The sequence below is a fragment of the Stegostoma tigrinum genome, chromosome 19 (genome assembly GCF_030684315.1).
Source record: "Stegostoma tigrinum isolate sSteTig4 chromosome 19, sSteTig4.hap1, whole genome shotgun sequence".
Classification (NCBI taxonomy): Eukaryota; Metazoa; Chordata; class Chondrichthyes; order Orectolobiformes; family Stegostomatidae; genus Stegostoma; species Stegostoma tigrinum.
Window position 1 is genome coordinate 36708673 of NC_081372.1, and position 24603 is coordinate 36733275.

At 40.6% G+C, this 24603-nt stretch overlaps 1 protein-coding gene across 2 annotated transcripts in view; it reads right to left on the reverse strand.

Moving 5' to 3' along the window:
- Positions 1–24603, reverse strand: part of LOC125461583 (cadherin-4-like) — a 657666-nt gene that overhangs the window by 222323 nt on the left and 410740 nt on the right. For both annotated transcript variants that reach the window (XM_059652819.1, XM_059652818.1), the window contains one exon: positions 13049–13222. In XM_059652819.1, coding sequence (XP_059508802.1) covers positions 13049–13222 — 174 coding nt within the window. The remainder of the gene's footprint in view (positions 1–13048; positions 13223–24603) is intronic.

The following is a 24603-nucleotide window of genomic DNA, read 5'->3' on the forward strand; positions in this document are numbered from 1 at the left end:
TGCAGCCTCTCCCTTTTGAACAGTTCCCACTTCCCCAGAACTGGTCCCAAAGTCCCAACAATTTGACGTCCTCCATTCTGCATATTCGTTGAAGTTGTACTTTGGGTGCAATCCAGTTCCTCCTTATTAAACTTTCTCCATAACTCGTGAAACACTGACTATAGGATGTCAATTCATGACTTCCCTATGCTGTTGCCATAAACATGAACCAGAACCTCCAGCATACTGCCTTCACCATGCAGAATATTCTGCACCCTATGATGTCCTTAACCTACACAACAGGGAGACAACACACCATGCATGGCTCACAATGACTGTTACAGAAACTGCCTGTCGGACTACTGAATCTCCTACAACAACACATTTCGACACTTTGCTATTTCCCACCGTACAGTCCCTTGTCTATTGATGCCATAATCTGGAATACAGTCTTTCAGGGTATGATCATTACCAGCAACCTCTAAAGCTAAACAATCCATGTTTCATTGCTGAATCTTATGGTGTTTTAAGTTAATATAACTTCCAGGGTCTTTGGGGCATTAACCCTTAACCATTTCAATCTTTGAGGTCAGTTTTGTAAAATTGTATTAGTTACTGTTTGCGTTTTAGTTGCCAATTTCTTAAAAGTTTAGAATTAAGTATTTTAACAATCATGGTTTCAGAGAAATAAAGGCCCTCAGATTGACAAACATGGAAAGCTTCTGGGGACTGGAGGCTTTACTTCCACTTTCTTCCAGCCTGTGCTGGACCTGATATGTCCCACTCACCCTGATGTACTGCATGCACATTCTGTTCTGAGGTCAAAACTCCAGGACAATTCACCTATCCTGAATAACACTATAAGGAGAAAGTTCTGCCAGAGTTCTGGGCTATGTAGCTCAAAGAGAAGCTAGCATCAGTGCCAATCGGAATCCACAAGTTGCATTTAACATATGTTACAATAAATGAAAGAATGGGTGATCATTAGACAGGTTAACAGAAAATCATAGTTAGGAAATACATTAGGAAAAATGACCTCAAAAGTAATGATGCGAAGATTATTCTTAGTGCCTTACGTTTGTGAGAATAGAAGAAGGAAGGTACAGGGTGTCGATAAAGGAGGAGTGCATTGGAACCAATCCCAGGAGAAGCTGCATCTGTATAAAAAGGCAGGTTAAATTTGACCCAAGCAGAAACTAATGGTCTCACTAACAAGTTAACTAACAGTGGGTTTCACAAATTTGCTAATTTGAAAGGAAGGCAAGGAGCAAGGGAAGAACAGGAATGAGAGCGAGACTGAGGGACATATAACAGATCAGAGAATTTGATCAGTTCTGATGAAATTTAGTGAATAATTACTCTGGAAAATTTAGATTGTTAAATACGTATACTAACCCCCAAGTAATTATTCAACAGATCCATGCTTGACTCACACTCTCAATTACACCTCCACCAGACCAGCAACATCTCCAGACCCTGACCTAAATGTCCTCTCTCACCTGATACCCCTGTAATCCAGAACTGCCAGCACCCCACCTTTCCCACTCTGGACCTAACCTGTTTCAGATTGCCTCTTCCCAGGTCATGGCCATCCCCTTACCCCACTCTGGATAGTGGAACCCCTTTCGCCACTCTCAACTTGGTCTGTCTCTGCCACCTCAGGAGTCAGACAACCCTCTTCCCCCATTCCAGACATAATCTATCATTCCTACTCACCCTAGTTCCCCTTCCCACACTCCAGGCCCAATCTGTCTCTGCCCAGGCTCCACTCTCTCCACCCAAAATACCATCCCCCTGCCACTAGAACTGACCTCCACGCGGTCCCCAACAGGACTGGACATCCACTTTCTTCCAGCCTGTGCTGGACCTGATATCTCCCACTCACCCTGATCCACTGAAAACAATGCACCACATATTTTGACATCTTGTCACTTTGCACCTGCACTTGATTTGCTCCTATCATGGCAGCCTACACCTTACCAACGCACCCCCTACCTACTTGCCATCCTATCTACCTGGCTCCCTTTACTACCCATTCGAAACCTAACATACCAGGCTTCCTGAGCCCCTACCCATTTGGTACCCTAACCCCATACTTAATTTCCATACTTAGCATTTGATGGCAGTTGTCCAAATGGCTCTCTGAGATCCTGGACGTTTAAATTTCAGAATATGGCAGCTGACTGCTGTGGAAAGATAATGTGGAATTCCTTCCTCCTCCAGTTCTGTGCTTTAAAAATAAAAGACTGTCAAAATAAAATTAATGCTCTGCATTTCTGAAAGTGCCCTGATGAGAATCTCCTGCCGGAACTACAGGGATTTCTCATTTTGTAAAACAAAATAAATGAGCTTCCCACTCTTCAGAAAATCCAGCCCCTTTTGTCAACAAAGAACCAAAAAGGAATTGAAAGGAAGAGGAAGAAAGCTACCAATACAAATTCAGTGGCCTAGACTTGCAGTATCACAATATGTTCCTGACTGTGCTTTCTTCCCCCCTTTTTCCACTTTTACTATCCATGTCCGCTTGGGTGTCTGTTTCTACAGAGAATTTTAAGAAAAAAGGTAAAGTTAATTTCTACAAAGTTACCAGTTAGCAATTCATATTTCCTAACTGCCATAGGTTAAAGCCAATCTGTTCATAATAAGCAGTTATTTTCTTGTGTGGGATAGACCTCTGTTCAGTGCTTTCTTTTCACGTGAGTTCATTAGTTAGGTAAACTAGGGACTTTGGATAGTTTGACTAAATAGTTTCACATTTGTTATGACTCTGGGAGTAAAGGGGTTTAAATTCCATTGCAACACCCCAGTGTGTCATGACAAGAGACAAAGCTCAAACAAGTTCTAGAATGAAACATTCCTGGTTACCAATTCAGGTAACAGAAGGAAAAGTGAAGAGGCTTTGTAGCAGTATTGATGATGCTGCAAATTTGAATTGAAAAGATCCACTGTTCTAAGGCTGTGTCTATCTGGATGAGGTTGAGAAACACAGCACAAGCTTATATTTTGTTGGGAGCTTTGTTTGAAAGAACTCAGAATTGGCGGGAGGAGATAGATGAGCTAATTTGATAGCAAATTTCAAACAGTATTAGCGAGAGTAGAATAAGATTATTGATTCTCATATTACTCTAATGAATGTTAATTCTGAAACCAGATAATAAAGTAGAAATTAACATGCTAACGCTTTTAGGTAATACTAGATTTAGTGCAGAATGTATCATCAGACATATTTGTTTCTTCTCTGCCAACCCCCAACATCCTACTTTATGTGTTCTTAAGGTACTTAATCAACCAATGCCCTTTGCCTCTGTAGGGTAGGATACGGTTTGAATCTGGATCTGGAAAATGAGTCAAGTGGAGTGAATTACATAGAACAATACAGTGCAGAACAGGCCCTTCGGCCCTCGATGTTGCACCTACCTGTGAACTAATCTAAGCCCATCCACCTACATTATCCCATCTTCATCCATATGCTAATCCAAGGACTGTTTAAATGCCCTTAATGTGGCTGAGTTAACTACATTAGCAGGTAGGGTGTTCCACGCCCTTACCACTCTCGGAGTAAAGAACCCGCCTCTGACATCTGTCTTAAATCTATCACCCCTCAATTTGTAGCTATGTCCCCTTGTACAAGCTGAAGTCATCATCCTCGGAAAAAGACTCACTGTCCACCCGATCTAATCCTCTGAGTACAGGAGAGAACATTTAGCTAACAGTGTGCATAACATAATACAGTTTAAAATAATAACAAAAAAATTAAACATTTTCAAGCTAAAACTGGTGATGAGTTAAATCTGTGATTTAGTAAGGAATTTAGTACGGAGAAGTTGGAAAAGAAATGCGGAGTAAGACAATAACAAAACAATGGAGGCCCCCAAGGGGAGATAAATCAGAGACATTGTCAGCATACCCCTTTCAAGCAAAATACAATGAATTTTAAGGAATGTCCTCTGGGCAACAAAGGATACAAAGGTTAAAATAAAATTGAAAAAATTTGTGCTTATGGCAAATATCATAAGTAAGCTTTGGTTTATAACCAAGAGTGGGAGAATTGAAAACGCTATTGAGATAGTCAAAGAGAGAGTACAAGAAAAGATTAAATAGCCACCTTTAAACTGAATCTTAAAGTATTTTATAAATATCTTAAAATTAAGCACTCTGCTTGTGAAAAGTTTGGTCTTGGTAAGGTCCCAAAGGGAAATCTTCACTGAGTCATACGGTACGAAAACAGATCCTTTGCCCAACTGGTTCATGCTGCCATGTTCCCAAATTAAACTAGTCCCACGTGCCCGCATTTTGCCCATATCCTTCCCAAATGTCTTTCAAACATTGTAGCTGTGTCCGAATCCACCACTTTCTGTGGCAGTTCATTCCACACACAAATAGTTCTCTGTGTGATTCATGTCCTTTTAAAATCTTCCTCCCCTCACCTTAAAAATATACTTCCTAGTTTTGAACACCCACACCCCACCTCCCCCCCAACCTCCAGGGAAAAGACCCTTGTCATTCACCCTATCTATTCCCCTCATGATTTTACAAACCTCAATAATGTCTACCCCTCAACCTGCTACCCTCTAGCTAAAAAAGTCCCACGCTTTCCAGTCTATTTTTATATCACAAACCCTCTATTTCCAGCAACATCCTGGTAAGTCTTTTCAGAACCCGATCCAGTTTAATAATATCCTTCCTATAACAGGGCAACTGGAACTGCAAACCATACCCTAGAAGAGGCCTCTCCAATGTTCTGTACAACCTCAACCAGATGTCCCAACTCCAATACTCAAAGGTCTGAGCAACAAAGGCAAGTGTGCTAAATGCCTTCTTAGCGACCCTGTCAACCTGTGGCACAAATTTCAAAGAATTATGTACCTGAACCTCAAGTACCTTCTATTCTACAATGCTACCCAGACCACTATCATTAATTGTATAAGTTCTGTCTTTATCTTTTTCTTCTTCTTCTTTTTATTCATTCATGGGATGAAGGTGTTGCTGGTTAGGCTATTTTTTGCCCATCCCTAATTGTCCAGAGGGTAGTTAGGAGTCAACCAGCTTACATTAAGCCAGATAGGTAAGGATGGTAGTTTCCCCTCCCAAAAAATATTAATGAACCAGATGAGTTTTAGTGACATAGACAATGGATTCATGGTCATCATTAGACTCTTTAACTCCAGATGAGGAGGAGGAGGCATGGCAAAAATATTAAACAAGCACTTTGCATTATTCTTCACTTAAATGATGTGAAGGTTACAATACAAAGGGAGAGGGAAATTATATGGACTAGGTAATAATAGGTGGAGAAAAGTCATTATTGAAAACTGGTAATTCACTTGCTCCAGATAGGATATATCCAAGTTTACTGAAAGAAATAAAGGATAGAAATAGATATATGGATCACAATTTTGCAATCCTTATTCAATTGAAGAGAAGTGTTGGAGGACCAGAAACTTGCTTTTACTCCAGCGCTATACAAGCAAGAAGGAGGGGTTTGAACCTGCAGGCCAATCAGCCCAATATTGATGGTTAAGATTATTAGGGATCAGCAGCAACAAAATAAGCTTTCATTTGGAAAGGCATGAAATAATCAAGAAGAGCCTACATGCATTTGTTAAATTTGAATAGTGCCTGATTAACTTGATTGATTTCTTTTAAGAAACAGAGAAGCTCATGCTGTTGCTATAAATGTTGTAGGTATGGACATTTTAGAAGGCATTCAAAACATTGCCACACAGGGTCTTATTATAAGGCTGGAAGTGCATGGAATTAATAGGAAAATAATAATTTGAAGATATAATTGACTCAATGACAGAAAGCAAACAATATGCATAGATACATCTTTTTCAGGCTGGACTTCATTTTTGTCATAGTATTCTCCATGGTGAGTTTTGAGCCCTTTACTCCTTCCAGTTTTTTTTAAATAACTTAAAATTGACTGTAACTGTTGTGTTAAATTGTTCATGCATTAACTGTCTGTGTCAGTTGATTGTTCATTGTGCTGTTAGTCAAGGCTGTGGATGTAGTTTCACAGAAAGGCCTCCTTCAGAGTTAGAGGTTTCAATGATTGTAAACACACTCAACAACAATTTTCACTCAAATTATCTTGCCTGGTGAGTTCTTCTGATATTGGATTTACGTGATTCATCATATCAATTAATTTTAGTCATATTCTTCACATTCAGCTCTTCCCTTGAGCTTAGTCATTGCAGCAGTTAGGATAAAGGCAAGCATTAAAATGACGCATTATCTCTATACAACTCTCTTTTATTTTATCACATTGATTAGTCATGTGGATGCTGGTTTGTTCATATTCAACATAGTAAATGTAAAAATTCCATTCAAATTTAATTTATACAGAACCTAATTAGGGATCTTTCAGATATCAATCTCAAGAAAGGTATAAGTAAAATATTGTGGATGCTGGAATTCTGAAATAAAATCAGAAGTGTTTTAAATGCTCAGGTCTGGTAGCACCTGTATAGAGAGCAACAGGGTTAACATTTTGAGGTGAATATGAGCTACTGACCATTTCCAACAATTTCTGTTTTTAGTCAAGGGAAGTATGTTGGCAGTTTGAAGATTCACTTTAACGATTCTAGAACTATTATATCTTTGAGCTTCAAATTAGTTAACTTCAATTAATTCCAAGTTTAAGGGAGATATGCGTGGAAATTTCTTTACACAGAGGGTAGTGGGTGCCTGGAATGCGTTGCCAGTGGTGGTGGTAGACGCAGACATGTTAGCGTCTTTTAAGATATATTTGGACAGGTACATGGATGGGCAGGGAACAAATGGACCCAGACCGTTAGGAAATAGATGATAGGTTAGACAGAGGATCTTGATCGGCGCAGGCTTGGAGGGCCGAAGGGCCTGTTCCTGTGCTGTCGGCTTCTTTGTTCTTTGTCCATAGCCTAAGCATTGACTTCATTAATGTGAACAGAAACCTCTTGTCTAACAATGGATAAACCAATGTATAATTACATCATGAGAAGTGACAATCACTCGTTTATCACTAGAACACACTGGTGACATGTAAAAATCATCAGTGGAATCATATCAAACTTACATTTATTTATTTTGAATTCCAATACAGATATGATCTGTTACCGTATTACAGGCATGACAATTATTAAATTAATTAGGCATTACAGGAGTGACATTGCATTCAAATAAAACTTGCACAACTGGAAACAACTTTTTCAGTTATATTATATTTATCAGCTTTCTGCAGATAGTTTTTTAAGTTAAAATATTTGCTCCATATAGTTCTGTCAATTTTCTCCAAACAGAAGACTTTCCGAGGGGTCCAGTGGACGGTTATCCTAATGATCTGATGGGATAATATTAAATAATCAAAATCATACTTAGGTTTTGAAGGCTGGATTGCCAAAGTTTCGCAATTGCTTGTTCAACAATTGTAATTTGGCTAATTTCAAGATTATTTTTCACCATAATCCTCGTACATGCCCTTAAAAACTCTCTTGAATCATGAATTAAATAAACTCACTTGAATGATTTAACGGATGAACACATGACTGAAGCTTACAGTAGGATTCCTAATGGAGGCAGAATTAAATAAAAGAGGGCTGTCCGGCCCGTTGAGCAGGATTCTCACAAGAGACCATGTGCGGTCCATGTAATATATTGCAGAGGGCAGCAGACTGTTCCACAAATCAACAAAGAAATTACTCTTCATTCATTTAGTCTTCTCATGGACATGAACAGCTTGAGCCACGTACGTGAACTTTGCACAAAGCCTAGAAAGTAATTGAGTGCAATCCTCTAATACCTTAAACTTATGCATCAGTCTCCTCCTTCATCAGTTTTATTTCTATGGAAGCACAAATGCTAATACATTAAAAAAATCTAACCCAGTCACCTCTTTTGATCCCAGGTAGAACAACAGCTTTTAGGTGGAGAGGGAAAAAGGTGAAGAAAAATATTACACATAGACATAGAATTCCTACAGTGTGGAAACTGGCCCTTTGGCCCAACACTTCCACACCAACCCTTGAAGCATCCCACCCAGACCCATTCTCTTATAACCCACCTAAGCTACACCTCCCTGAACACTACGGGCAATTTGGCATAGCCAATCCACCTAACCTGCACATCTTTGGACTGTGGGAGAAAACTGGAGCACCCAGAGGAAACCCATGCAGACACGTTGAGAATGTGCAAACTCCACACAGACAGTTGTCTGAGGGTGCAATTGAACCCGGGTCCCTGGCGCTATGAGGCAGCAATGCTAACTACTGAGTCACCGTGTCGTCCCAAAATTAGGCCAGCTCTCTTGTTTGGTTGTTTTGTTTTAATGTATGTTTTCTAATCAACCCGTTCAGAGATGATATTACACATATCCAGAGCAGGCAGGACTTGAATCTGGACCTCCTGGTTCAGAGGGAGGCACACTACCACTGTACAACAGCCCTTCAGTTTGGTTGCTATTAACTTAGGAAAGTAAGCCTGTGATTACATCTGATGTAATAATGGATGAGATTAACTGTGATCATAAGGTAATCTGGAGATACTCACTGATTAAGATTGCAGAGGAATAAAGATCTTTTGGGCAAAGTAATATAGTGAGCAGCTTATATCTATAGAGCTGGTTCCAGCACACATCAGCATGCTCAGGACCAAAGAGACAAATTTAACATTGTGGTGATGAAAAGAGTCATATAATTCATTAAGTTAATTCAGGGAAAGAAACCATTTTCTACTTTCTGCATGATTTCTGAATTAACACGTATAACTTACTCATTCCACTTTTTCGCTGCTACTTTCTTTGACTAGTTTGATTCTTTTAAGTGTGTTCTTTCTTAAACTTCCATCACTTACTGTTATCTACCTCCACTGTTTCCCTTTTATTACTTCTCAATGTGACTGAAGCCCTCAGATCTTTTTCCCTCTACTTTTCCACTATATTCAAGTTAGAGATGGGAACCTGCTACATTAATCAGGCAAAAGGCCATCATACCGGCAATTCTGTTGAAAATAAGCTCCGTAAAGAGACTGCTGGTTCAGAGGAAAATTATACCCGAGAGGTTAATCTGCCACTTTGCTTCCAATGTGAATCAACCTATTACACATCTCCTAGTTGATTCTTATAATCGATGCGTTCACTGCATCATATAAAATGAATACAGCCATCATGTTTTAACTGATCCACATGTTGGGTACTAAAATAATTGCTACAATTTGCAAAGAAAATGCACAACCTAGACCAGAGAAGGTATAGCAGGAACTGCAGATGCTGGAGAATCTGAGATAACAAGGTGTAGAGCTGGATGAACATAGCAGTCCAGGCAGCATCAGAGGAGCAGAAAAGCTGGCGTTTTGGGTCTGGGCACTTTTTAAACCACAGGAAGCCCAGTAAAGATAACAAAGTGTCAACCACATTTAACAGTTTCAACAGAAAATATGTACACCCCATGGACAACAGCTTTCTACACTGCCAAACTGGTCAAGAGATGGATTGCAGGCAAACAAAATCCATTTCTAAAAACATGATCAAGCTCAATAGACTTAATTCAGGCCTTTTTTTAAAAAAAGGAAAGCGTTGCAAGAAGATGGAGAAGGAAGGGATGGGATCCAAGCAACAAGTTAATGAGCCTGGAGACTCCTCTAGCAAAAGTAGAGTGGAAGAAACATTATGGTACAAGGAGGGGTGTGGGATCTGAGTGGACTGTAAAGACCATCAGAGTAATGAATAAAATGGCATGGCTGGATTTACATTTTGAAAGGCTTCACAGGTAGCAGAGGTGAGATGCAAAGCTGTGAGAATGATGATTCAACAAATTAGGAAGAAACCAAATGAAAAAAAGACAAGTATACGAAAAGCAGGACTAGGACATGGTGACAGAGATTTGGATAGATTCACATTTGTGAAGGATGGAATGCAGAATGCCAAAAAAAGTCTCTAAGTTATTATTGGAGGAGGAGCAGTGGATGAAGGTTTTCGGCAGTGATGGGACAGATGCAAGGGCAAAAGTAGGCAGTAGCTCAAAATAGTCTTATTACAGCTGCGGCGTAGAGTTCAAAATTCATTACAGGATTGAATAGGACACAGATTGTACATTGATTGGTTCAACTTGATCAAGCAACAGGAGAGGGGCATAACTAAAGTAACAAGGATCTTGAGATCTTCACAGCAGCTGAATTCAGTTTATTCTTCACAATGTTCAATTAGTGGAAAGTCAGGTTCATGCACAATCAAATGTCTAACAGATAATATCACAACTTGGAAGTGATGGTGAAAGAAAGAGAGAGAGACAGAGAGAGAGAGACAGAGAGAGAGATGAGGGAGTGTTGGCCATTGCCAGCTGTTATGAATGTAAGGATCTATAAGAGTGTTATATCTTTCAATGTTTACTTTAAGTCGAGGTAAGACTATGCCTTGAAGAGAGAGATGGTGATAATCCTAAACACTGTCAAGAGACAGGCCCATGTGACTTGTTGCCGTGGAGTTGGAGGTCCAAGTTAACATTTACAGAAGATCAAGTGCCTGGTTTTATTTTGAGATGTAAAAGAGGGTGGGCTGTTATTTCTGGATGCAAACTCATTTAGACTCAGAGACTCGGAGAGAGATAGTGCTGGAGGATGCAGCAGCATTGATAAAACTGTGAGATGCTTGTAAAAGTTGGTTTTCTGTTCATAAAGACTAATGGTAACAGATGGTAACTTTGGAGATCTAAGGACCAAACATTTTCCAGAGTTGGAAGTCAGTTTCAACATACTAGGAGGCTGAGTGAAGGGATTTATAAAGGTCAATGGAAGTTTCCCCCTGATATATCAAGGAAAAGGTAACTTGTTGAAATACTGGAAGAAGTTTGGACTTTTGAACCACAAAGCTAGCAAACTGCTGTGAATGTGGCATAATGTCCCATCGAGTTCCAAAGTACTTCCAGTTATGTTGATTAGTTAATGAAAAGATTCTTTTCTGCAGTTAGAGTGTCAGTCACCTAGTAGGTAGTATCTCATCTGTGATGATAATTTATTGGTAACAGTGAAAATCTTATAAGGTGAAATTGTGTGCGAGACAGTGCATGGGACTCTGTGAAATTCATGTCTCTGTTTATAAATTGTGAGTCCCTGTACCACAGCGCACATTTAGAAACTGAATCTGTTAACAGACAGCATTACTGGAGACAAAATATAAATGAAAAAAAACGTAGCACAACGTTGGGTGACCACATGCAGAGGCAGAAGATGATATTTTGTTGAGATTGCTGGTTGCATTGGAATGGAATGGAATCAAGTACGAACAGTATTGCAGAGTGAGCTCGTAGTAGGATGGACTGGATGATCAAGTCAAACACTGTTGAGGTCAAGGCTAAGCAGAATTGAATGATCATGATCAAAAAGGCTGACACAGTTAACCTTGACTGCAGCAATCTTAATTTTGTAGGGCTGGATTAACACTGAATTAGATTTTATAATATATACAGCAAAAAGATTCATACCTTTTTTTGATAGATTTTCCTCTTTCACAGATAAGAGCTTTGCCTACTCACAGCATTATAGGTGTGCACTTGTACTACATTGCAAACCTTGAAGCACGAAAACTACCATCCACACTAAGTTCTGTTACTAAAATAGTTCTATAAAAAAAAAACAGCAAAAGAGATATATGCCACAAAGTGCAAGCTCTTTTTTTAATCTCTGGAATCTAATGCTATTGATTGTTTGGGTGTTGGCTTATATCAGCAATTGTCCACAATGAAATCTTTTCCATCAAAGTCAAGCCCTGACACAAGGTGGTGACTGGAGATTATGAGCTTCTGAACAGGTTGGGAAACAATCAGATGCAAAGGCAAGGGAATCATTTCCATTGTGACTCTCCTGAATACATTTCAAAAGCACAAATGGAAACGTTTCAGCTGATATTGAAAAAAAGCTCATTGTGGGATTAGAGATAATGGGAACTGCAGATGCTGGAGAATTCCAAGATAATAAAATGTGAGGCTGGATGAACACAGCAGGCCAAGCAGCATCTCAGGAGCACAAAAGCTGACGTTTCGGGCCTAGACCCTTCATCAGAGATCTCTGATGAAGGGTCTAGGCCCGAAACGTCAGTTTTTGTGCTCCTGAGATGCTGCTTGGCCTGCTGTGTTCATCCAGCCTCACATTGTTGGATTAGCTTCATATTCTTGTAAATTGTTAAGCCTTTAAAAATGAAATATTTGTCCTCAAAACAAAATTGAACAAGCTTTACAGTATTTTCTTCATAATGGTGTATTGTTATTTCATAATAATTTTAAATAAAGGCGGCAAACAAAATTTTCTTTTCACCATTTTGTTTTGCACAGAATGGTGAGTAACAGGCTCTGTCAACTTCGACCATTCTCCTCCTTTCTATAAATGACAACGAAACATAATTTCATCAAATGACTGCAGTTAGTTGAAATGAATAAATATAAATGCAACATAATAAAACAAAATGCTGCAAATACTATAGATATCTGGCAGCATCTGTGGAGAGAGCAGAGGAAAACATTTCAGACTCCAATTCATGATTTCTCATGAAAGATCACTGACTTGAAATGTTACCCATGCCTCTCTCTCCAGATGATACCAAGAGTGCTGCGTATTTCTTGTACTTACTATTTTTGTTTCAAATTTCTAGCATTTGCAGAAATGTATTGCTGTATAAATAAGATGTATCTGAATAGTTAAGATCTATGAAGCAAAAACAAGTAGTTAACACAGATTTGCCTTTATTAAAACACAAAGCCTGCAGTTAATATTTCCTAATTATAAGTTGTGTCGAAAACAAACATTAACAGAATAGAATAGAATAAACAGATTTAACTTCAGGCCACTAGCATAGACACATGAAGCATTTGCCAAAAATGCCATCAAACCTACAACACAGATGACACTTTAAAAGTGCAGGCAAATAAGATTTTTTTTAAACAAAAACAGTATTTATATAAAGCAGTTCTCCTTTTTAAGACACTTCATTTGTCCAAGATTTGTTGATTTTTACTGTTCTCGAGTTTAGAATTTTTTTCCCTACGTATAGTGTATGTCATGTGCATACACACAAATACTTCAATCTTATTCTTCCAATGCTTACCCGAACCAGTTGGAGGGGGAAGGGCCCTCTGGAATTTTCTGGCACATTAATTGGAGGAATGACCCAATCTCTCTTCTGTCGTTTCAGCCCATTAGAGCTCTGCTGTTGGCGCCATGGAAACAGCGTATCATCAAGATGCTGTTCAGACTCAGGAGGCATATTTTTCCTTCCATTCTGTACATGAAATAAAAGACAAACTCTTCGGTTAAACCTTCAGGAAATCACATGCTAAATCATTCCTGATAGTCAGCCTAACTCAAAGAAAATCCATACACATGAACATAGATCAGTGTTTCAGTTCAACAACTTGAGACAATTTATTTGCAACTGTTAACCTAATACTTGTGTTTCAGTTAATCACAATTAAGTCACTTTGTATTTTGGAACAACTGTATTCATTCAATAACTATCGATAATGAAGATATCCACACCAATAAATAAATCCAGCTTTTGTTTAAAACCTATGAAACCTTTACATGATCTGTTCAAAATTTGGAAGTCAAATTAAAGGAACAAGAACACATTGTATTTCCATGTGGTCGTAAATTCAATGCCAATTGTTTTCATAGATTCATAAATTCAATTATTTCATCTATTCAAAATATTGCACCAGCTGTGCACCTCAGTGGTTAATAAAGCACTGTTTGGACCAAGCTAATCTTTGTTACTTCAGTTTAGTGAACTGCCTCTTCATAGGTATAACCTTCATTCCCATGTAATTTGCTCATTGTGATTATATCTATCATCATTTTATATGGAATACATTTACTTTGAGGTAATTAATCTTCCCTGTTCCCCAAATTTCTAGCAACAGACAAATGACCGCAGTTTGGGGATGTATATTTCAACCAGTTAGAAAAGTCTGGATTATACTCAAGACCTCTGACTCTTGGCAGGCTTTCTTCAATATGTATAAATGTAGGATTTTAGTCCATCAACGCAATGCCATGATCTCCATATACTGTCAAAACTACATCTGATTTTTCAATGACCTGACTGAAAGGTTCACACAAAATTTCAAGTTTGTAGTTTTGTACTGTAACAAAGTAACAAAATGTAATATTGTCTAAATACTATTTTGTATATAATACATGCTGTAAACGGCACTTGACTTTTACCACAGCCAAAGAATCTCCTGCTATGGTTATACTATATTCTGTCCTTTAAGGAGACACTTCATTTGCCTGGAACTAGCCCAAAGCTGTTCTTCTTTCCTGATGGCCTGCTTCTTTTTTCCTTTCCCAGCCAGGTAATTTCTCATCCTTGAACTGACTTTCACTGTGATCATCACACTCAAGATTCCTTTTCTCTAGTCCAAGCTAGGTGAATCTATAAACCTCCCTTAAATCCTCACAAACTCAGAGTCTTCAATTTGAGCACAAGCTCCCTGCTGCGTTCTGCATGTTGAATAACTTTAGTAATTTCTCTGCTTTAGGTGTAGGACTAGCTGCCTCTATCGCCAGTTCTCTGCTTCTCAGATGAAAACTGACTTGTTTCAGAGGATCATTGGTATCTCAAACTCTATAACCTCTTTGCATAATGACCTGGTATGGGCCTTGTATCCGGGTAGAAATGCTAATAACTTTCCTTGATCATCAGATCCATTTTATCATGGAATTATACAGACAGTTTAAACTTTATTAAATTTCTAAAACTTAACATTTCCAACACCTCACCATGAGACTGGGGAGCAGAATCTTCTGGCCAGCCTTGAAGACGACTAGTGGGTATGGTAACAGGATTATATGGGAGACCAAAGGTCAGAATCCTTGTGGCAGGATGAATTTTTAGTAAATAAATGCTTGAAACTTTATCAGCGGTTCAAGATTTCCAGCAGTAAGCATTGGGAAGCCCTCTCTATCTACAGCACATGGACTGCAGAGATCAAGGCGGCAACTCAACTCACCTTCTCAGAGGCAACTGGGGCTGGGCAATATGCTGGTGTGGCCAGTAAGACCCACATTCCATTAGTGAATTAAAGAAAAATGCATTTGCGCCTCATCCGTTCTCATTAAAAGGTCAGATTGCCAGAATTAAGTTTCCCCTTCCCGTTAGGGTCTGCCCAAGCGAGCTCCATATGCCTCAGATTCATGAGTGCACAGTAAAGCAGACAGCAGGCACGATAGCCATCTTCTGGGATGTTTGAATGAGTCATCATTGCTTTGTAGTCTTTGGGGAGCATTTATCCATGTCAGATTGTAATAGAGATTCAGAGTCAGTAATCTATGTTGCACAGGGGAAAGAGGTTCATCAAGAGTGGAAGAGTTGTGTGTAAATGTGAGTGGTACAACTATGCAAGGAGGGTTTCACAGACACGGTTGGTAATATTAACAATGGGGTTCTGGAAATTAAATTCAGGGTATTGAGAAGCTACTGGGATATGGCAGCGATAAGGATAGTGGGATATATTGGGCAGGAGTTCCAAGGTCATAGGTGGGAAGTAAAGAAAGCAAGGACTGCAGATGCTGGAGTTAGAGTCAATACTCTCTGGAGCTGGAGGAATACAGCAGATCAGGCAGCATCACAAGAGCAGGAAAGTTGGGACTGGTGGGAAATGGAAGATTGCATGGGGGAGGAAAGTGATTTTAGGTTAAGGGAGCAGATTATTTGGATTATGGGAGGGCTACGAGTCAGGTTTGGCATAGGGATACTGAGAGGTGTGAGCTCTTTTGGGGTGGTTTCAGGTATTTGGATGACTACATACAGGGTTCTAGGCTAACAACAAGATCCTCAATGTTTGAGTTGGAGTTTGATTTATTGTTGTCACATGTACTGAGACACAATGAAAAGTGTTGTATTGTGTGCTATACAGGCAGATCATACTCTACAAGGTGCACCAGGGTGGCAGAACAAAGTGCAGGATACAGTGTTACAGACACAGAGAAGGTGCAGAGGGTGTGTGAGATCAAAACCAATATTTGATTATTCTGTTTAAAAGCCTGATAACTGTGAGGGTAAAGCTGTTTTTGAATCTGTTGGTGTGTGGTTTCAAATTTGTATATCTTCTGCCCGATGGAAGAGGGTGGATGAGAATATAACGTGTGGGACGGGGAATTTGATTACATTAGTTGCTTTCCAGAGGCAGCAGGAAGTATTGATAGAATCAACAGTTAGATGACTGGCTTGCATGATGGACGGTGCTGTGTTCACGATTCTCTGCAGTTTCTTGCGGACTTTGAAGAGTAGTTGCTACACCATGCTATGAAGCATCCAGATATGGAGTCTTTGTGGACATGCCAAATTGCCTTAGCCTCGTGAGGAAGTAACAGTGGCGTTGGGCTTTCTTGACCGTCATGTCAATGGGAACAAATGAGGACAGATTGTAGCGAGCATTCTTCCCAGGAACTTGACGTTCTTGCCCATCTCCACATCAGCACCATTGATGCAGCCAAAACAATGCCCTCCATCCCACTTCCTGAAGTCAATGACCAGCTTCTTCATTTCGCTGATGTTAATGGTGAGATTGTCAGTATGGCATGTCACTAAGCTCTCAATCTCTTTTCCAGTGTTCTGTCTTGTTGTTGTCTGAGATTCAACCTATGATGGTGGTGTCATCAGCAAACTTGAAAATGGAGTTCGGGCAGAATTTGACCACATGGTCATGGGTGTATAAGGAGTATAGTAGGGGGCTGAATATGCAGCCTTATGGGCACTGGTGTTGTGGATTATGAAGGAAGAGGTATTATTGCCTATTCTCACTGATTGCAATCTATGGATCAAGAAATCAAGGATCCAGTTACAGAGGCAGGAGCTGAGAGTTAGGTCTTGAAGTTTGGAGATGAGTTTGTTTGGAATTATAGTGTTGAAGGCAGAGTTGTAGTCAATAAGTAGGAGCCTGATGTAGGTATCCTTGTTATCCAGATGTTCCAGAGAATACGGCAAGGTAGATGCCATCTGCCTGTTGGCACTGGTAGTCAAATTACAAGGATTAAGGCAATTTGGCAGGCAGAGGTTGCTGTAAGCCATGATTAACCTCTCAATGCTCTTCATAATTATGGAGGTTAGAGTTACTCAGCTGTAGTCATTGAGACACAATGCATGATTTTTCTTTGGTGGTCCTCTTGAAGCAGGTAGGAACTTCAGACCACAGTGAAGAGAGATTAAAGATGTCTGTGAATTCTCCCACCAACTGGTCTACACAGTATCCGAGTGCACGGCTGGGGACTACATTTGGGCCAGCTGGTTTCCATGGATTCACTCTGAAGAAAGCTGACCTAACGTCTACAGCGATGACCGTGGGTACAGGTGCATTTGAGGCTGTTGGGTTAGGTGACATCATTTCATTGACTTTCTGTTCAATGCAAGCTTAGAATGCATTAAGCTTGCTGAATAGGGGTGTACTGTTGCCTGTGATTCTGCTCAACTTCGCTTTATAGCATGTTACATCATGTAAGCCTTGCCTCATCCAATGGGTATCCATGTGGTTAGTCCGGGTCTTAATGTTCATTTGGTATTGTCTCTGGGCTTCTCTGACGGCCTTACAAATGTTGTACCTGGATCTTCTGTATAGGTCAGGGTTGCCTGACTTAGTCTCAGACCTGAATTTCAGTCAGGAGTGGATTTCCCAGTTCATCCATGGGCTCCAGTTGGGGAGCATTTGGATTAACAATGTTGACACAGGTGCCGTTGACCTTAACTTGGGTATGGTCAAGCACAGTTGGCTGGGGGTGGTGGTTGATGGGGAATTGGTGGGTGTCAGGGAAGGGGCAGAAGGTGTTGGATCTTTTGAAATTTACTTGCATCATTTTACCCTTCTCCAGTGCAGAATGAAGCTCCTCAATAACAGTGAGCAATCGATTTCTAGACCTGAAACGCCAGCTTTCCTGCTCCTCTGATGCTGCTTGGGCTGCTGTGTTCATCCAACTCTACACCTCGTTATCTCTGAACTAATGGCAAGTGTGTTTGTAGATGGATGGGGCTATTGTTGTGTTCCTGGGCAAACTCAAGGCAAATGTTTGTAATAATGAGTCAACTGCTTCAGAACTATCCTCAAGTGGGTTCTCTTCTCTATGGAGAAGGTCACAGGACCACACTTTTGCTCCATGGCTCAGGAGTGTCAAAACGTGAGGTTTCTAGCAAGGTCGAGAACCGTAGTGGAGCTTGAGATAAAGGCATCCACAGTTGTCTGAGCCAGGAATAGTAGAAATGTGGCAATGTAATGCTGAAGAGGCCAACTCCTTCCTGTTCTTTACATACATCACATCATGAACTCAAAGACTGAGCCAGATGAACCCTGGACATTGACTTGCTATGGTGCAGTGAGCCATTGTTGAACTGTGGGGCCTGTTTCTTTCTTTGAGTAATTAACAGTCAACCCATAGTCAGTACATCTGCACTTTTCATTGTCCAGTAATTGATACATCTAGCACCTTCTGCCCACTAAGACAACTTGGTCTTCTCTGTAATATTCAACAATGCAGCTAGTGCAGACACAATGGGCCAAATGGCCTCCTTTTGCACTATAATAATTCTGTGATTCTGTAAACCAAACTACCCAGCTTCATTATCAGACAGCATACAAAACAGGTCATACAGAACATCATGTCTTTCATTTCTCTATTTTAACCATGGATTCAAGAGATTATGGCAAGACAACAACCTTCTAAGTTTTGTATTTATGAAATTAAACATTTACCACTGAAAAAAGCTATTTTGGTTTTTTGAACACAATTTTGTTTTCCATTCCTTTGCAGTTCCCCAATTCAACTATCAGCTATATGTATTAAAGCTCCCTAGAATGTAAAGTTTACTTGTTGATATTTAATTAAAATGAAAAGTAATTAGTTCATAATTTGCCTGATAGAAATTCATTATTCCACAAAATAATCTGGATTACTAAAATAAAGCAATGCTCTTCAGTATGTATAATGTTTCTGGAATAATTTTCTTTAAGTGAGTCATTACTTTATGCTTTGCCACAAGTAATGCTCCAGGAATGATCTATCTTATCAAATCAGCATTGGCTCCATAATAAAAGTGATAACTAAAACAACTAACAGTCACGACACTAATGTGTTGGGACATTGAACCAAAAAACTCAGCTTGAAATCAAGCCTTAATGGGCACGCATCTCTGTCAGCCCTGGGGTAAAGACTAAACAAATCTTATATAAGGAGTAATCTCCCTTTACAAGCACTCAAATACACAATTTGCTCAGTTGACCAAGAAATGGCTCCGAGACCCTAGAGCTTAGATATCTCACTTCCTTGGTTATAATTTGCATCTGATAGTGGGAGGGAGAAACAAAAGCATCCATTCCACAGCAAACATTGTGTCATCTCATTTAATGTCCCCGAATTGTAACATTTTACCAATGTGAAGAAGAATTTATCTGAGTCTGCTAACTGACTCTCAATTAGTACGACTGCTTATTTGTTAATATCATAATGAGGACAAATCAAGAAGACTTAAACTTTAAACATATCTGGTAGTATCTGTGGAGAGAAAGAAACCACAGGTGCTTCCCGACCTGCTGAGTTTATCTAGCACTTTCTATGGTTGTTTCAGATTTCCAGCATACATAATATTTTGCCTTTAAGCATTAAACAGGTTCCATTTAATTCTCTTGAGCTATTCAATTTTATGTATCACCTACACATCGAAATTTGGACAAAAAATGCCCAAAATCAAAACAGCCTTAAATATATTTAACTCAGGGCTGAATTTCCCCAGAGTTTGATGAACCACTGTTTTAGTTGAGTTTTATGGAGGTTGGGTCTCTGCAAGACCCTCTTGAGACTTCTTGTGCAATCGTCCCAAACTAGCCTCATCAACTATCTATCCTGCCGCGACGGTGCTCCTCTCATTGGATTCTAGCCCAATTGCCTTGCTGGAAGTAAATGCCACTGCTCGGGTGTCCTGGATACAGCGGCATCTCTGGCATCAATACCATCTTTAAAATGCTGTTGCACACCTGGTCAAGTACTCACAGTCTGGAGTCACCACATACGGTTGCAGATATTTACTCTGGGCATGGCGGAGGGGGGAAGTTGGAACACTGCTTTGTGAGCCATGAGAAGTGGTGGGGTGCCAGATATTCATCTCCTCAACCCTTAAGATGACAGGACTTTGACCCTAGCTGATGAAGACCAGGACCACTCTTATGAGAATGCAGAAACCTCCGTAGCCCAGCAACGAAGTAAGAAGCATTGCTCAATGTTGTGCGACTTTCCCATTACCACCATTGTGCATATATTGTTAGCACGTCACAGCTTTTCCCCTTGATCATAATGCATTCTCTCTTTTGTCTCCTGCAGGTGCCAACAGGATATCCACAGTGTCCTCCATCTAGACTGCTGCCCTCAAAACATGCCTTCCTCCACATATGAGGAAGAGTGGACGGACCGTCAGTGGAAACATTAGCAAGGCTGGCTCCTGAACCTCCCATTAGCTCAGATACTGAGACCATAATGGATATTTTCTCAAAGTGGTTGGGATCGTGCTGCCTCAGGCATAAAAGTGTCTGGTTGCCTTCTTGGGCAGGTCAATAGACACTAAGCAGAATTAGGTCTGGCAGGCTCAGTGCCTGCTGGATATGCGCACAGACCTGCACTTCATCACTCTTGCCACAGGTGCTCAAGATGACAAGAGACAACTTGCTCCAGTTATAGATTCAAAGAGTAATGCAGTGTAGAAACAGGCCCAAACTGGTTCATGCTGACCACAGTGCCCACTCAGCTAGTTCCAACTGCCCAAATTTAGTCCACATTCCTCTTAACCTTTCCCATCCATGGATAACCTTCCTTGCTATCAATAATCATGCCTGGTATATTCATACCCAGATCATTTAAACAAATAACAAATAATGAATATCCCAGCACTGACCCCTGTGGCACACCACTGGTCACAGGCCTCCAGTCTGAGAAACAACCTTCAGCCATCACCCTCTGCTTCCTGCCATGATGCCAATTTTGAAGTCAATTAGCTAGCTAGCCCTGGAACCCATGCAACCGAACCGTCGTGACTAGCCTTCCATGTAGGACTTTGTCAAAGGCCTTATTGAAGTCCATATAGACAACATCCACTGCCCTACCCTCATCTATCCGTTTGGTTATCTCTTCGAAAAACTTGAAAAGATTTGTCAGACATGACATCCCCCGCACAAATCCATGTTCACTATCCCTAATCAGACCTTGACTATTTAAATAACAAAGTGTAGTGCTGGATGAATCCTAAGATGCTGCTTTGCCTGCTATGTTCATCCAGCTCTACACTTTGTTATCTCGGATTCTCCAGCATCTGCAGTTCCTATTATCTCTTGACTATTTAAATATTCTTGATTCTGTCCCACAGTATCCTCTCTAATAACTTGCCCATCACTGATGTCAGGCTCACTGGCCTGTTGTTCCCTGGCTTGTCTTTGCTACCTTTCTTAAAGAAAGGAACAACATTAGCCACTTTTAAGTCTTCCAGAACTTCACCAATGGCTAAAGATGCAAGGGTCTCTGCGATTTCTTCCCTAGCGTCCCACAATATCTGAGGGTGGACTTGATCGGGGATTTATCCGCATTAATGCGCATTAAGGCTGCAAACATCTCCTCTCTGGTAATATGTATGCAGCCCAAAATATCCCCACTTATTTCCCTTATTTTCTCAGCATCCATGATTGTCTCCTCAGTGTTTACTGAGGAGACATTCATTAAAAATCTCCACCATCTCCTGTGGCTCCACACATAGACGGCCATGGTGATCTTTAAGGGAACCTATTCTCTTCCCAGCTGCCTTTTTACTTTTAATATAGCTATAGAATGTCTTGGGATTATCTTTAACCTTACCTGCCAGTTCCACCTCATACCTTCTTTTTGCTCTTCTGATTTCCCCTTAAGTGTACTCTTATGATTTTTAATAGTCATCTAGAGATTTCCTTCAGCACGATAGCTTAAACCCAATGTATGGTTTCTTCTTTTTCCTGACCAGAGCCTCAATATCCCTCATTAGCCAGAGATCTCTGAACCTACCAGCTGTTCCCTTCACCCTAACAGACTCTTACATTCCTAGGACGCTTGATAACACACTTTTAAAAGCCTCCTATTTGCAAGTTGTTCTTTTTCCTTCAGAGTCACCTAATCAATCTCTGCTAGATCCTGCCTAATGGATCCAAAATTGGCCCTGCTTCAGTTTAGCACTTTAATCTGTGGACCTGTCTTATCTTTTACTTTGTTTAGTCATTCCTTTTTCACAAGGAAGCACTAATAAGCAAGGTCACTAGCATTCAGAGAACTGCTGAAGACCAGGTACCTGCTCAAATCAATAGTCCTGGCAATTAGGGACTTCAGGTACAGGAGCTGAAAGCAAATAGGTCAGCAGCACTGGACAACTGACACAAAAAGCTGCAGGATTGTCACAATACAGTTGACACCCTGCTGCCTCAGGCATGCAAGCACCTGGTCGCCTCCATAGACAGGTGGGTGGCTGCCATGGAGAGCCAGGCCCTGCAGTTTCAGAATCAACTGGGCTTGCACGCAAACTAGCACTCCATCAACTAACCACTGGTGCTCAGGGCAACGATGGTAGTCGCTCAGAGGAGGTGAAACCACACAGGGACCATTTAACAGTTTCCTCTCAGGACCCTCCAGTGATGACCTGGCCTTCCAGGTGTACCCTGCCTACCAGCCGCAGCCCTATGTGAGGTCAAGCCCAGAAGGTTGCACTCGCATCTCACGCAAAGCACACTCAGCTTGCCTGGGTCCTCGCAATACAAGCATTCCCAGCTTGACCGACGAAACCTCCAAAGTCAATAGGTTCCACTGTTGGGCAGACTCCTTCCAACCAGCTACGTATCCTGGGATTGCACCATGACATGGGGGAGGGAAAGAATGAAGCCAGCCTTATGTGAGGGCATGTAGGTTACACCTAAATGTAAACAAGTCTTCACCTTTGTAAATATATGCTAAATTTTTACCATCATTTGAGAGATTTTTATACAGTCGTTATTGCAACATTTAAAGTACACAGCCCACCCAACCTTTGTGCTACACAATATTCCATGTCCACATTGTGAAGTGAGTAACTTCTGCACAATGTTCTGGAATGGGTAAATGGCTGATACTTTCAACTGGGGTTCATCTCACTAGGTAGAAAAACATGGTTATTGCATCACAGGTATCAGTGGGGTTCAGTCATTAACCCACACAATATGGTTAGGATTTTGGCAAAATACAGTTGGCTAGTAAATAAGGAACACACAGCGTGTTGTGCTCGGAGATGTGTTTGAGCTCTAGTATATGGATGTCTGTTTAATAGTGCTGCACTTTGAAGGGCCTAACATCACTCAAACTTAACAGCCTTTGTCACAGAATGAAGCAGTATCACCTCCAATTCTGGCTACGGGTCCTAGCCATTTTCATCTCAGTTGTGCACTTGTTTTGTTTTTAAAGAGCACAAGAGAAGACAACAACAGCCCCTCCTTGAAGTGAGACTCAGGCTCAGCTTCTTCATCTTGGTGAGTGCACAAACATAAACATCTCCTTCCTGGTAACCCCACTGGCTTCCTTAGATCTACTGATTGAGTGGACACCTAAGTCTTCATCTCCCCCCTCCAGTCCCAGACTGATCTAATAAGCAATGCCAGGAGTGCACTGTCTGCCACGGAGCCCAGGATGCTACTTAACATCCATGAACGGGTTCAAAATCTTGGAATTCCCTCCCGCACGGCATTGTGTGTCACTCCACAGCCATGGACTGCAGTGCTTCAAGAAGGCAACTCAATACCATACAAGGGCAATTAGGGACTGGCAATAAATACTGGCCAGCCAGCGATGCCCACTTCCCAAAAATGAAGAAGTACAAACAACTGACCTCCCACATGACCCCTTTCCCTGCCATGCTCTATCGTCTCACCCACTTTTACATCAAGGATTGCCCTACCTCTCAGTTTATTTTCTCCTCTGCATCCCAACATTCCGACTCCATTCTCCAACATTAAGTTCCACAGCCTGCCTCCTATAGCTTCAGCTCCTGAAAACACATCTTTTATTTTTTGTGGATAGACCCCCAGGGCTACCCCTTGTTCGCCCACTTGAATGGATTAGATGGACAGTCCTGAAAAATGAGGCATCAACCCCCTGACTGAGATCCTATTATTTACCTTGCTGGGTCACAAAACAATCTAAGATAAACAAATCCATTAGTGGTACACACACATGCCATTCAGCCTCAAGCCAGACTTCAAAAGCTTTTTAAAATGAAATCACCATGGCTGCAGAATTAGTTACAAGGAAATGATTAACTTCAGGTACACAGAAAACCTACAGGGGTTACTAACTCAAAAAAAACATAAATATCACAGTAAAATAAATCAAAATCTCAGTTTATGTCACTCCTGAGAACGCAGACAAACTCAATCAACATGTCAAATCATGGGCATTATTGTGTGTTAGGGAAGAGATGTAAAAGCTGGAATTATATCATTCTTCCCTGTCCCTAGTGTCTGTTTTGAAGCCAGTTTTGTTTAATCCACAGAATCCTTTTGTTGATTTCATCACAAGTTAACATCTGCTTTTGTCAGCACAGACCTTGCAAGGACTCTGCAATCATTCAAATGTCTTTAATGAGGA